At 34.0% G+C, this 15,280-nt stretch overlaps 2 protein-coding genes and 1 non-coding gene across 3 annotated transcripts; 2 read left to right on the forward strand and 1 right to left on the reverse strand.

The window, feature by feature from the left end:
- Positions 1–4,106: 4,106 nt before the first annotated feature.
- LOC113329800 lies at positions 4,107–4,664 on the reverse strand. The gene has a single exon (XM_026576627.1). It carries the CDS (start codon positions 4,662–4,664, stop codon positions 4,107–4,109), a length of 558 nt encoding a protein of 185 aa, XP_026432412.1.
- Positions 4,665–5,521: 857 nt separating this feature from the next.
- On the forward strand, positions 5,522–5,734 carry LOC113330293. The gene has a single exon (XR_003350159.1). It is a non-coding gene; the product is annotated as a small nucleolar RNA U3 (small nucleolar RNA).
- A 6,432-nt stretch (positions 5,735–12,166) lies between these two features.
- LOC113329570 (two-component response regulator 24-like) lies at positions 12,167–13,458 on the forward strand. The gene is made up of 3 exons (XM_026576430.1): positions 12,167–12,174; positions 12,704–12,937; positions 13,113–13,458. Exons 2-3 carry the CDS (start codon positions 12,743–12,745, stop codon positions 13,275–13,277), a joined length of 360 nt encoding a protein of 119 aa, XP_026432215.1. The 5' UTR covers positions 12,167–12,174; positions 12,704–12,742; the 3' UTR covers positions 13,278–13,458.
- Positions 13,459–15,280: the final 1,822 nt, after the last annotated feature.

Here is a 15,280-nt window from a genome sequence, read left to right on the forward strand (position 1 = left end):
TAACAACAAGATTCTTGATATGGATATGGTGTATATTGGCTTCACTGGATGTCCTTTCACAGGGTCTAATAAAATAACTGGTCCTGCTCTCACTGAGCAAAGATTGTATAGAGGAATTGTTACTGATAGTTGGATTCTCCTATATTCCAACACCACTATTTATAATATGATGGATATATGGTCTGATCACCACCCTATTTTGTTAAATACTCATTGGAGAAATAGTTGCATTCCATTTAAATGGTCGGATCACCACCCTATTTTGTTAAATACCTATCCTCATTGGGGAAATGGTAGCATTCCTTTCAAATTCTTTGGGTCTTCGCTTGATCATGAAGATTCCATGAAGATTATAGCTGAATGTTGGAGCAAATACTTCTCAGGATCAAGTGCTTTTATCATTGCTAGAAATGTCAAAGATATTAAACTTCATGTCAGAGTCTGGAATAAAGAGGTGTATGACAACACCTAAACTAATATAGAAGAGTGTATGGATAGGGGACAAACTCTCAGACTCGCAATAAAGAAGCTCGATGACTAGTTGGATATTGAAGAAAAAAAATATGGAAGACCAAGAGCAGAAACCGAGCTACTAATTGGGAGACAAAAATACTAAATATTTTCATAGAGCCACTGAGTGCAGATTCAGAAGAAATAAGATAGATACCATTCAAAATGAAAAGGGAGTTTGGATTACTGACTTTCAAGAAATATCTGCCTGCTTCACCAACCATTTTTCCAACATGGCTATATTGCTGAAAATTTAACCATCAACCCTAACATCGTCAACCTCATCCCAACCACCCTAACCCCCCATAACAATTCCATCCTAAATAGACCTTAAGAAACTAATGAGATCAAAGTCATCCTCTTCAGCATGGTTGGTGACAAATCTCCTGGTCCTGATTGCTTTCTTCCCAACTTCTTCCAAGCTAATTGGGACTCTAGGAGAAGACATTACTAAAATGGTCCAACATTTTTTCACATCTGGACACATGCTCAAGAAATGAACTCCACCTGCATATCCCTTATCCCCAAAATTGATAACCCCTCCTCTTCAAGCTATTTAGACCTATAAGCCTTTGCAACACCACCTACAAAATCATTTCCGAATTTTTAGCCTATAGCATGAATCCTTATATACCCCCTACCAATCTGCTTTCATCCTTAGTATACAAATCTCTGACAATATTTTCATAACACATGAAATTATTCATACCATGAGATCCAAAAGAGGCCAAAAAGGTGAGAATGGTAGTATCGACATGAAAATAGACATGGACAAAGCCTTTGACAGAGTAGATTGGGGATTTCTAATAACTAGTATGAATGTAATTGGTTTCAATAATCAATAGTATGGAAAAATCTCCCAGTGCATTTCTACCACTATTATCTTGTCCTCATCAATGGCTCTCCAGAAAAATTCTTCAAACCTACCAGAGGGCTAAGACAAGGTGACCCTCTATCTCCTACCTATTCCTCTTATGCATGGAATCTTTCTCCATAATTCTCACCGAAGCTGAAGAGATGGGTCTCATCACTGGTATCAAGATATACAAGAACGCACCTTCCATCAACCATCTCCTTTTTGCTGATGATTACACGGTTTTTTGCAAATCCTACAAGATTGAAAGGAAAAATCTAATGGATATTCTCAAAATGTTTGGTGAAACTTCCGGTCAGCTCATCAACTTCAACAAATCCGATGTTTTTTCCCAGCAAAAACAATATCCAAACCTAATTCTCCATAATCAGCAACAATATGGGGGTTCAAGTACTTCAGTTGAATGAAAAATACCTTGGTTCTTCTCTATTCACCCATAAAAGCAAGATTAATTCTTTTAAACATGGGGTTGATAAATTAAAGCTTAGATTATCTAGTTGGAAGAATGCCCCTCTCAATCCTCCTGGTAGACATGTCCTCATCAACTCTGTCACCTCTATAACTAGCATCTATGTAAATGAATTCCTTTGAACTCCCTAAACAAACTTGTCAAGACCTCAACTAGATGCAAAGGGATTTCTTCAGGGGGAAATGCTTAGACAATCCTAAAGGTTACTATCCTAAAGCCAGGATTGATGTATGCAAGCCAAAGGAAATGAGAGGTTTGGGTTTCATGAATATCGAACACTTCAACAGTTCCACGATCACTAAAATTGACTGGAGATTAGAGACAGAAAAGACTCTCTATGGTATCAACTAATGGATATTAAATACCTCATTGGAAAAAATAATCTAAACATGGATACTAAACCTAAAGATGGGGATTCTTGGATAAATCACACAAATCATGGACACTAAACCTAATGATTTATCCTTGATTGATTAGTGTTAATTTCGTAGATTAATAGATGTTTAATCTTGAGACATAGTAATTAAAAAATTGATCTTTTCCGTAATCATCAAACAAAGATCATGAAAGTTGAGGGGAGAAAACTGTATATATTGAGTAAAAATCATGAATATCTTTTTGGTTGGCTCATCTGCCTGCTGTGATGATCATGCAGTTGTCTGTCTGTGTTGATCGTGCGGTTGTATTTTTTCTTTTTTAAGACTCCAAAAATTCTTGGACTCAGCTGATGGATGTAATTAAACTGCGCGCCATAAGTGGTAAATTTATCTGAATATAAGAGCTTGTTGGATCTGATTTTCCAGAGAGTAGCAGATATGATCATAGGGAAAGACACCCGAGAAAGTCTATCACCCCGGATGAAGAAGAGGAAGGACGTTAGAAGGGAGAAGCACAGGGCATCAGAACGAGTCAGAAAGAAAAGAATAAGACGATTAAATGTGAGATACGAAAGAAGCTTGTGGGTTTGTTTTCTTTTTTAGTTTGATCATCAAAAAATGATTGAGATTCTGCAAGACGACACAAAACATATTTATTGACTAAGAAATTTATGTTTGTTTGATAACATTTGACCTTACATGGTCTTAGAACAGAAAAATAAAGAGAAGAAGAAAAAAATTTATAATACAAAACAAAATGGGTTTTTGATCCTTGGACGGTCGGATAATATTTTGAGAGACAAACGTTGCATCCGACCATCTCAAGCTCATCTCAGCCAAAGACATCCGACGAATATAAGAGTTGTAACCTCTTTTTATTATGGATTTGCATTGATTGGGTACCCCCATAATTGGATCATAAATAAAACTGACTATACAAAAAATAAATACAAATAAAAAGAATTAGCTTAAATATCTAATTATTTGATCCAAATCACCATGTTGGCATTACCACATGTTGGATACAAATAACCATTTTTATTATGAATTTAAATTGATTGGGATCCCTCGTAATTAGGGTCATAAAAATTCATTATTGATTGGATTTCTTCATTTAAATCAAATAAATTCAATGCAAATTTATTTTAGGAAAATTATTATTCTGGTCAAGCTTCATTAATTAAGTAGAATTGAAAAAATTTAAGAAACCAGGGATTGATTGAAAAAAAATTAAGAGTATTATTAACAATTTTTCTATGTTGGTAAGAATTCCTCTATTGATGATGTTATATATGCTCTCCCCTATTTTGTATGTTTGTAGGAAGAAATCACGGATTGATAAAAAAAAATATTAAGATAAAATTAATAATAGGTAAGAATTTTTTATCACGTAAACTAGATAACAATTATATACATTTTTTATTTAGGAAAATGAATTGGTAAAATGATTCGGATTGTTAAATGGATTGATGATACAATCTTAAAAATATATGTATTGCACATTAATCCAAGCTTGATCGAGCTTGTGCCATTTTGGTTTGATTCATCAACAATAAAATAATTTAACACGATAGAATAATTTGACTAGCAAGATTCAATTTCAGTAATTACTCTTTAATCCACTATACTTTTAACCAAATTTAAAGATTATTTATATGAAACTTCCTGATCCACAAGATCATACGTGTGAAATTCAACTTAACAACGTTTTGAAATATAATTGAATATAATCATTAATTAGATAGATGTCGAATTAATTTTTTTTATTTGAAATTTCCAAATACTTAATGTTAGCATCATACCATGCCATTACCGCACGGATTATTTCTAGTATTCATTAACAAAACATTAAGTAATAATTCAATATATTTGAAGGTTACATAACAAGCATTGATGAGATCACTGAACAGATACCAGCCAGTAGTTTCAAATTTGTATTCCTCCTAGTCATTTGTGAATGTAATGATGAAGATATCATCTTAGTTTCATTCAATCTATGCTCGCAATGGACTGCAGACTGAGCAGCAATAGCCGCGTACTTTCCAAGCTCAAAAGTATCCGAGTCCAAGTAGGCGAGGGCTACGTCAAGTGCATTCTCTGCCTTTCCGTAATCAAGGCTACATTGTTTCAGACCGTCCTCCTGTGTTACACCGTGAGACCCATTGGTTTTATTATGATGATCAGTAATGAAGGACGGGGTGTTTATAGCGTTGCTGCTTGCTAAGTGAAAAGAGATATAAGCGAACGCAACTATATTAGCGTCTGAAGCATCAGGATCGGCGTATATAGCATCGAAGCAGAACTTAGGATTTGGGGTTTGATTGCAGACTGAATCCACTCGGTCGTTGGATTGTTCTCCTGCAGTGCTATTAAACAGAGAGATTATAATGATCAGAGAAAGCACGAAAACAAAATTGTGATTGCGAAAACCCATTTGGGGGGAGTATTCTTTATGGCTTTTTTTTTTGGAAGCAGTACTCTTATTTCTGAATATCTTAATTTCTGAATCTCTTATATTGTTGTTGATGTTTATGATGTAAATGGATGGTTATGATGGGAGATCGAAAAGGATAAATAGACCTTCTACAACCCCCTTAAGAGTCGTCGTAGAGGTATAAAAACTTCTGCTAAATTTTTCTCAATTCTACTAAATTTTATTCACTGCTGCAAAAAAAAATCCCACTTCTGCTAAATTTTTCTCACTTCTGCTAAATTTTATTCACTTCAGCAAAAAACTTCTCACTTTTGATAAGAAAAATTTATCTCTATTGACAACCTTTTATAAGAGTTATCGTAGAGGTATAAACACTTCTGCTAAATTTTGCTCACTTCTGCTAAATTTTATTCACTTCTGCTAAAAAATTTCTCACTTCTGCTAAAAAATTTCTCGCTTCTGCTAAATTTTTCTCACTTCTGCAAAAATAAATTGTCATCACTATTCACAATCTTTATAAGAGTTGTCGTATAAGTATAAACACTTCTGCTAAATTTTTCTCACTTCGACTAAATTTTATTCACTTCTGCAAAAAATACCCCTTGAAAAGTGTTTGTTTAAGGTTTCTGAAAATATTCTGATTAAATCTTACCTATGAATGGTTGGGTTCATCGTTCTTCTGAAGTTTCCGACTTGTAGTACTCGACTCGCGGCCAGGTTTCGAGCTCGGGGCCACTTTCTTTCTCGAAGTCGCTAGAAAAAGAGTTTGTCAAAGGTTTCAATGAATAATACGATGAGATCTTACCTATAAATTGTTGGATTCGTCGTTCTTACGAAGTTTCCGATTTATAGTAGTCAACTCTCTTCCAGTTTCCGTCTGTATCCTTGAGTTCTAAGGAGACCTTGAGTTCTAAGGAGACAGGAACCACAGTCTGGTTGATGAAATAGGACTGCGCAATCAGAGCGTGATTAATGGTCACAGGCCTATGATATAGGCCTTGTGGCTGTAGATGATCGTTCTCGGCTTGGCTTTGGCCTGCTGTGATGATTGTGCAGTTGTCTGACAGACTACAAAATCTTTTTGCCATTTTTTTTTGTGTGTTGAAGAAAGAGGTCAGAAGGGAGAAGCAGTGGGCTATATGAAAAAGAAATTCCCAAGAGAATAGGGAAGTTGTGTTGCTCTTGAAATTCAAACCATTAGACGATGGTACTGTAACCGAATTTCTTTACCTTGGCTTACATGTCGGAAAAACATAACTAATGTTTGTCAACCACGATGAGGCTACCTTGTTCGAAGAGCTTGTTGAGCTTGACTTGTTGAAAATTACAAGAATGGCCACCACCCCTGAAGACGAGGTCATAAGGGAGAAGCAGTGGGATCTCAGAATGCAAAGGACGAGACAATGAATGTGAGATACCCAAGAAGCTTGTGGATTTGTTTTTTTTTTATTTGACTATCAAAAAATTTGTGGGAATGCTTAAAGACATCACAAAATGATTAGGTAGTTACTTCAATTTTTCTTTCCAATTTTTTTGAATTGAATTAGAAAGATCGATTATTATCAGAAAAGCTTGATACTTAAATTGTTGAGTATGTGGCTGAAATCATTTTTAGTTACCATACAAATGGGAGTTCTAAGGTCTGCCCATGATTAACATTAATATAAGTTTCATTTTCCCGTAATGCACCTGAGTTGAATAAGTACAGTATACAGTACCCTATAAGGGTGGAAAAATATATCAATTTATCGCGATATTCCAAAAAGGTGTTGAAGCGCTTGTTGCTAAGCTACCAACAACTCGTTGTAATTCGTATGATTTAATTCTCATATAATAAATAAATAATCGTTAAATTAAATAATTATTAGATAATTATTGTATTTATTAAATTTTTCCTTTTTATTTCCACATAAAGAGTATTATGTTAACTAGTTGGAAGCCTTACAAGCTAAGCTCCAACAACATACTACTATATTAATTGAACAGGTTGCTATGTTAACCTACCAGCGAGCCTCATGGATAACCTAGCCAAGGGAATCAAAACGGATTGGGGGCTGAGATTGTGTCACAAGGGGGGCAAGCTAACTCTACCTTTCATGTTAATTTTTGCAATATTACGTCATCGGTGGCTCGAACCTGGGACCTCCTAGAGCGCATGAAACTTTGGGAAACGGGGATGACCAGCTGAGCTAGGTGCCCGTTTTATATATTAATATTATTAAAAATATTAATTAAATTATATATTAATTATCATTAAAAATATTGTTTAATTCTAAAAAAATTATTAATAAAATGAACCGATACACCTTATTCCATTGCAAATTGTTTTCGTCACTGTAAGATTCATTCAATGGAAATTGTTTTCGTCATTGTAAGATTCATTCAATGGATAGCACTCATGGGAAAAGACAAAAGTGATGATGTGAAAGTCGAAGATGAAAGTGTAGTTACAGAGCCATGCCCTCAAAAGGATATTATTTCAGATTTGTTGACTGACGAGGAAATAATAGTATCATGGGAAAAGACGAAAGTGATGACGTGGAAGTCAAAGATGAAATTATAGTTACAGAGCCACCTTCCCGTAAAGAAGCTATGAAAGCTGGAAAGATATTGAATTGGTTTTTATTGCATCAAGAAACCACAAACACCAGAAACTCTTCTAATATTAAGGAAAATCCAATATGAAATTCGATGTGACATCAATTTTAAGGAAAAACCAAATTATTATAAATCAGCATAATTGAATTATTCTTTACCAAATTAGCATAACTGTAAAATTAAATTATATAAATTGGAGAATTATTAATTTATATATTCGAAGGGACCTATAAAAATTTTTTTTTTTATTATTTTATAAATTTAGCGGTTTATTAATTTAGCACGCTGGTCCCAACTCGGAGGTTCTACTGTAGTTATGCATGGACTCACATTTAGGGGATACCCTTAAAAATTGAGGGATGCTTAGGTTAAATCCATTTCAGAAATCTTGATAATGGGTGTACCAATACATTTAAGAGAGCAAGTTATCTCGATATTTTATTTATTTTATTTTTTATTCATTTATTTAAAAATTATATAAAACATAAAACTACATGTAACTAGAAAAGCATTACAAGAGATTGGATGAGAATTTTGAAACAAGATGGGCTCCAACACCCTTTTGAATGACCACCCATATTCTATGAAAAAACTGTTAGAATCAGCGCTTGCCACGTTTTTTACTAAACATTTCTTCAACCTTTTCAAAAAGATAGTAGTATCTTCACCAAGCTCCCTTAAGGTTGAAAAGGTCGGGATACCAAAGCCATAACCATGAGCAACAAACATGTCCAAATACTTAGTGCATTTGCGTTGAGTAGCTTGAGAAATATCTTGACTGGGAATAAAAGATATGATACCACCCCCTGTGAAAGGTGAGACACCAGTGACATCTAAATAACATCTTGATCATTCTCTCAATTGTATACCAGAACATCAACAAGCCTCAAAGAATCACATCCACGAGACAAGAAGCCGAAAGCAACTTCACTCCTAGCAGGTACAACAACCTTGTTACAAATGTTAGCGAAAACATCCCGAACCTAGACATGTCTGAATTTCAGCCCCATATCACTGGCACAATGTAATGCATGATCTCCAAAAATTTATATCTCCCTATTACAGCTAGAGCACAAACTATCTTCAATGAAAAGAGGTATACCAAATATGTAACTAACCACGCTCCTGAACTGGTTCGGCTCAAGACTCTAATTAAGCCCACAAATAGGAAAGGCTAGATGATAATATTGATCATCCTTGACCCTATTGAACTTCAACAAAATTGTATCACGTTCTGAAATTTAAAGGGTGGAGGGGATCAGCTTCTTTATAACCTCAAAGTAGGTGACTGCCAGGGATTGCAAGGGGGGGGGGGGAGTATCGTTAAACTGATATTTTTTTGCGTATGTTTAGATAATGGGATATATTCTATTGAGCTTTCATCTCATTCCAATTGACATTCTTGCAGATTTCATGAAAATTGGAAGTGGAAGTTGGAAATGTGTAGCTTAGCGATTGTTTTGCTTTCTTGGCATTGTTTTAAATGTAATTCTATATAACTTAAATATATGTTGAGGATGTTGTTAGTGGATTCATTTTCTTTTCTACGAAAATCATGTTGTTGTGTATGGTGGAATATATATAATAAAAATTTATGCATAAGTCTCTTTCCAACCTGTAATGTTTGAGATCTTAATATGGGTTTGATCCTCATAAAAAACTCGGGTGTTACACTTAGAATGGATCCACTTTAGTTCATATACAACCACATTAAGAACATGTAGAGTTAAAATCTTAATTTGAAACAATTTTTAAAGAAAAGTTGTAATTTTAAATTTCAGAATTTCACTACCTGATGTTATTGCCAAGATCAACAACCTTCGAAGGAGTTTCTTCTTAATATTGGATGTATTGAGAATTCTACATCAGGCGTCTATTTTCTCTCTTATATGTCTAAACTAGAGTGAACGCGACAAGTCCCAATGCAGTTAGGTCTTAGAATTTTAATGACCTTCCTGATAATATATCAAATCCATCGTATCTTAGAAATCTTGAATTCAATAAACGTTTAAATGTCTAAAGTATTTGTGGAAGTTCGATTAGGTAGAAAAATAGTAACAACCAAACCTAAAATATGTTTTCGGGAACTAAGAATAAATTGAAGTTCGGCTATGTTACTTTGAGAAAAGTTGTCGACTTACTGTTTTGCACTTCTTTTTGTCCATCTTTCTGGTGAAGAACTCAGTCGAATATTTTTTTTTCTTTCAAAAATTCAAATATAAAAAGTTGAGTTCAGGAGGGAGTCTTTGATTAAACCAAGACGATTCAAAATTTTAATAGTAATTAGAATATAAGAAACGAAAATTTTGAGATTGTTTTCAGTATCAACCTAAGCAAAACCCGCTAAATTATTAAAATGAGTATTATGTCAAGAAAATTCCATAGAAAGGTCGTTAAACTTTACTTCGCCGTACACTACTAGTGAATACAAACGATAACTGCAACTTGCCTGAGGCTTTCAACCTATACGCAATAATCATAGAAGACTGCTACTTAAACAACTTTGTTTTGGGAGGATCATCTTCCAATGGGTGTGTTCCTCCTTACTTCCTCGGTGGTGTTCTACCTCAATGCTCCCTAGTTATTTGAATTCTTACCTGGAAAAAAGTAAAAATAAAAATTTGAAATAGACCTTGTAGAGAAATATTTCTTCGTGATAAAAAGTGGTTCCAAAGTCCAGTTCCTATGGAAATTGGAAAATTTTCATTTCAAAAATAATTTAAAGATAAACTAATTAAAAGTAATTAACGATAAACTCTCTATCGACCGATAAACAATAGACTAAGTAATCATCAATTTGTCGCTCAGAAGTTACCAAAAATAAGATATAATATTTTATACTACTAACTTATCCTATAATATTTATTTTATACTACTAAAATAAGATGTAATATTTGTGAGAATTGAGTATAAAAACACCCAATGATTCAACCCTGATATTCACACTAGTGATTCGAATGAGCGATAGAACGAGGGAGGCCAAAATTAAAGGTTTAATTGAGAGAAAAGTTTCCACAGAATGACCAAGACTTTACTGATCGCTAGGGCTGCACATGGTAAGATTTTGTATGGAACCAAACCGAAACCAAAATGAACGGTTTTTTGGTGTCTGAAACTGCACCAAAGCATAAAATAGTCAGTTCAGTTTGGTTTTCCACTTCCATGGTTCGCTACAATACTATCGGTTTTCTAACAATGACAATTTTATTAGTTTTTAGTATCGGGCGGTTAAAATCTTTATATATAATAAAATAGAGTTGAAATTATTATAATATGGAAAGGGGTAAAGTTTAATAATTTTTCCATGTTATAATTAAAAACCATATGCAAATGATAACATACGTAACCTTGGATAAAATATGAGCCATGTCGATATGGACTTACATACATACCGAATTAGATAGTTATGAAAAGATCTAACAGATGAAATTGAAATAATCTAATGGCTCATATTAAACATTTAAAAAAAGATTCTCTTTTTGGTTTGGGTTCACCTTAAGCGAACTAACATCAACGATTTTCACAAAACTTAAACCATTGCAAGTCGTTAGATAACTTCTTTGGTTCACGCTACACTTAAACGTTTCACAATTTTCTTCTTAGAATGGTTTATGTAGCCCTACCGCTTGGTAAAAACTCTTCTTCAATGGGTTGTAAATTTTCCAGTTTGTCATATCCATAGAAACGAGCCGAAGGCCTAGAAATTTGTATTGTTGCTCAAGTTTCGTTCCATCATCCATATCATATGGCGTGGAGTATAATGCCTTTAATTCATTTCTTGGCGCTGGTTTTCTCGCGCAGCTAAAATGTTATTTGTGACCTGAGTTTGTCTCGTATTATTTTCGTTGTTCAAAATTTACACTTAAACCCGAACTTCTTTTTGCGATCAAAATTCTCAGTGTGGGATTAGTTCCAAAAATTAGATTTAACCCTAATATTGCCTATGGCTTAGATATTTCCGTGCGAATCCTTGACTTAAAATTTGTCATGTGATCCAAACTTTACATCGTAACCCAAAATATGCCACTCCTTCCAAGAATCTGATGCTTGGTTGATATTTTATGATAGCCTAGTACTTGTTTATAAACCAAACTGAAACTTATAATATATTTATTACGGCTGGTTTCCTTGATTTGATTTATCCATATGTTCCAAGGTATAGAAATTGCTAGTTAATCAAAAAAAAAAGGAAAATTTAACTACTGATGGACTTGAAAATTTTCAAATTACATCGTTGTCAATTGTTACAAAAGTTATTTTTTTTCTTATTTTTTACTGGCGGCATTTGAAACTGACTAAACCAACAAAATCACCAACTCGGTTGGTCCTAACTAACTTGTAAATTGACCGACAAAGATTTTTGAATTATTTTTTGGCTGATTCAGTCAAAACTGGAAGTAAGCCTGATATTCACCTCTAAGTAAGGAATAAGTTTAAACTTCCAACCACCTATACATTTATACTAACTTACTCATTTTTTTAGTTTGTTTTTCTTTAATATGTCCTCTGAGAGTCGGAAAGTAATTTTGGCACGTGTTATTATTATATTTAGCATGTATGGAAACTTTTCCGGCAACCATTACAACTTTTTAGTTAGGATACGCAGATGAAACAAAATCTTGTGAAATATTAATTTCGGAATCTTCACAGAGATGTAATATTCAAAAGTTTTATCAGTATTGAGAAAAGTAAGATTTTATTTAAACAAAAACAAAAACAGATCTCACAACAGATTATGTCATAGAAACTGAGGCACGTCATGCCTGATTAATTACTCCTAAAATCCATGTTCACTAGTCCTGAATCTTTCATTCTCCCCAGGATTTCTTATTAATGTCAGATTACTCATTTTGGACCTTATTTAAGGCCACAAGAGATTTAGAGGGTGCACTCACCAAGCATTCTTGAAGAGGTTTGTCGTGTAGTCTCTTCCCTAGCTAACTAATCCTCCTTGGTTAGTTTTTCCTTTCTTCAAGTATTTCTACTAATCAGACTAGATCCTTAATTCTTATATCCTTTAGGATTGAAATATTTGTGAGTTAGAACTTGCTTTCTCTATTCTCTCGTCGGTTTTATTTCATTATTACTCGCAATCAGTATGTTAAAATTTCACTTTCAATATGAAACCATTGTCAACTTTCTTACTACCTTTAGCAATGGCTGCATGGTTTTGCTCCAAATGGCATATCCATTTTCCTCTCTTTCAGTACTCGAAACAAATTTTTTTTGGTGTCATTTAAAATTTAATTGTTATTGTATACTTTGGTTTTTATTCTAGATATAATACAAAAATAACGGAGAAGAAATAGAGTTGGAGATCAAATTTTCCATCAAAGGATCTCATGCAATTGAGGCCCAGTAGACCTTTATATTATTCTCTCAAAAAATTAGGCCTTGATATCCTTAATTTCTAATTAAGCCCCTCATTTCTGTAATTTCAGGCATCCAGGTTCAGCCTCAATTTATCCGTATTCGTACTAATGCATCCAACTACCGCACTCGTTGTTGATGATTCAGAATTTATGCGTATGTTTCACAGTTGCCATCTAAGATCTCTTGGTTTCCAAACTCAGGAGGCTAAGAATGGCCAAGAAGCAGTGCAACTCCACGAGGAAGGAAAGAAATTTGATGTAATCCTTATGGATTACGAAATGCCGATCATGAATGGGGCACAGGTACATATGTCCAAATACTTACTAAGTACATATTTCATTTCTACCGTAATATAAAGAGCTAGGTTTCTAGTACATTCCCAAAACCTACGGTTTAATTTCATAAGTAACCAGTTAGTAAGTGCCAATTTTTTCTTCTTTTTTCATTCATATTGATATTCAAAATTGATTTATGAAGGCTACGAGCAGAATTCGCGAAATGGGAATTCAAAGCGTCATCCTCGGTGTTTCGGGTATCGATGATGAAACTGTTCGAGTAAATTTTGTTCAGTCAGGCTTGACGGAATTTTTCAGCAAGCCCTTGCGTCGTGATATGCTAATCCCTTATTCAAGGTTCGCATAGAGGTCGATTGTTGAGAACAGTATGACCGAATTTAGACATCTAGTGATGAGACAGAATAACGAGAAGAAGTTGATGAATTTCTTTTTTGTAGTTGCTACTAGTGAAGAGCAACCTAAGAGTATTACAAACTACTCATATCTATCAATATCAATGCAATAAATTTGTCTCTCAAGCTTTTATATATAGTCTTGCTTGCATGTCGTTTAAATGTTTTATGCTTAAGCTAAAGAATCAATCAATTCGTATCAAAAAAAAAAAAAAGAATCAATCAAACGAAATTATGTATATATATGCACAGGTCAAATATAATTAAATATTATATGCTCGTCGTATTAATTCAGCAACAGCTGATTTTGATGTACGAACTTTCATATGTTCGATTGATTGTTCCACGCGGCCAAGTCAAATTCATCGTCAATCTCACTCATCATTCCATATTCATCAATTTTATGGCTGCTGAGTATGGTCATCTAAATCCCCAAAACTTACATCGTCAGAGTCTGACATATGGGTGTCATGATCAATATTAACTTCCAAATCCGCTACAACTTTAAAAGAGTTAACACCTTGAGGATTTCTCGATGCTTCTTTTTTGCAGTCCCAACCACAAAAGCTGTAACTTTGTTTTGGACATCTTTAAAACAGTATTCCATATAGTTATGCGTATCCAACTGGCGAAGCATGTATGCGACGTAGTTTACTGTACTGTGAAACGAACACAGGTTCTCGATACTGTTCACATGTACTCTGGAATCAATTCGGGTGTTTTCTTTCAGCAAAATTTCAATCGTTCCGAATATGGAATTCTCTGGTGATGCGGAGTTGTTATCGTAGTCTTTTGGATCACTACTTAAAAGGTGGATCACTTTTAGATTTAGACGGCAGCTGACACTATCATGAATTGACAATCCATCCTTAGTTATGATGAAGTTGAGAGAAAGAGATGAGATGGAATTTTTAAATTTCCAGTTGAAATTTTAAATTTCTAGTTGAAGGGTTTGTATGTCACTATATATGCATATTTATAGGATGCCATCTAGGAACTGAGTTATAACAAAGGAAGGTGCAACAATTGGAAACCGGGAAGGAAAACAAAGGAAGGTGCAACAATTGGAAACCGGGAAGGAAATGTCATGGACAAGACACTTCAAAATCTATTCCCTGCAAGTCAAAACTTGCTTTTCAAGACTGTGTATGTATTTGAAATAGAAACCGACGGACACTATAAGTCTAAAACCACGGCCGATCGCGGATTCTTAACTTAGGTCCTGTTGTCGCGGACGAAAGACATGAAAAACCAAGCTCAAACTTGTACCTCCTTACCCAGATAACATGATAATGCAACACCGTTTAATTGGAGGCTCCAAAAAACAATTAGGATCCTAATCAATTTATACCCATACCATAAATCATAGGTGGTTTCCAAAATTGAGCGAAAGGTCTATTTTATGTTTTCCTAATAATAAAAGCTAAAAACCTATCACCCTTTAATCCTAAGTCCCAATTCATTTTCATTTCTAAACCCAAAAAAAAATCAGTTTCATCTTTTTTTTCGCCTCTCTATCGCGACTCCATTAATAACTCCAAGATTATTTTTTTCTTCACCTGATTAGAATTTTTTTTCTTCACCCGATTAAAAAGTAGGTGAACTAAACCTTACTAATCTACTTCCTATTTGCGTTTAATTTGATGTTTTGTTTGTAAAATTTGATTTCTAACCGAAAAATAGCAGTTAAAGAATAAGGGTCGTCAATCTCGATAATTTTATACGTTAACGATTTTTCATCTGCATGTTACTTGTATGAAAAATCGTTGATGTTTAAGGCGTAGGAGATAACGACCATTTTTCTGGGTTTTAAGATTTTTTTCCCTAAAATAGAGTCGTCAGTGTATTATAGAACCAATTGACGATCCTACTCTCACGATCCTTCTTTATACACTAACGACTCATTATAATAAATAACTTTCTCTCTATTCAAAAAAAAAATGAAAGGATCGTCATG

The sequence above is a fragment of the Papaver somniferum genome, unplaced genomic scaffold, assembly GCF_003573695.1.
Source record: "Papaver somniferum cultivar HN1 unplaced genomic scaffold, ASM357369v1 unplaced-scaffold_117, whole genome shotgun sequence".
In the NCBI taxonomy this organism is placed as follows: Eukaryota; Viridiplantae; Streptophyta; class Magnoliopsida; order Ranunculales; family Papaveraceae; genus Papaver; species Papaver somniferum.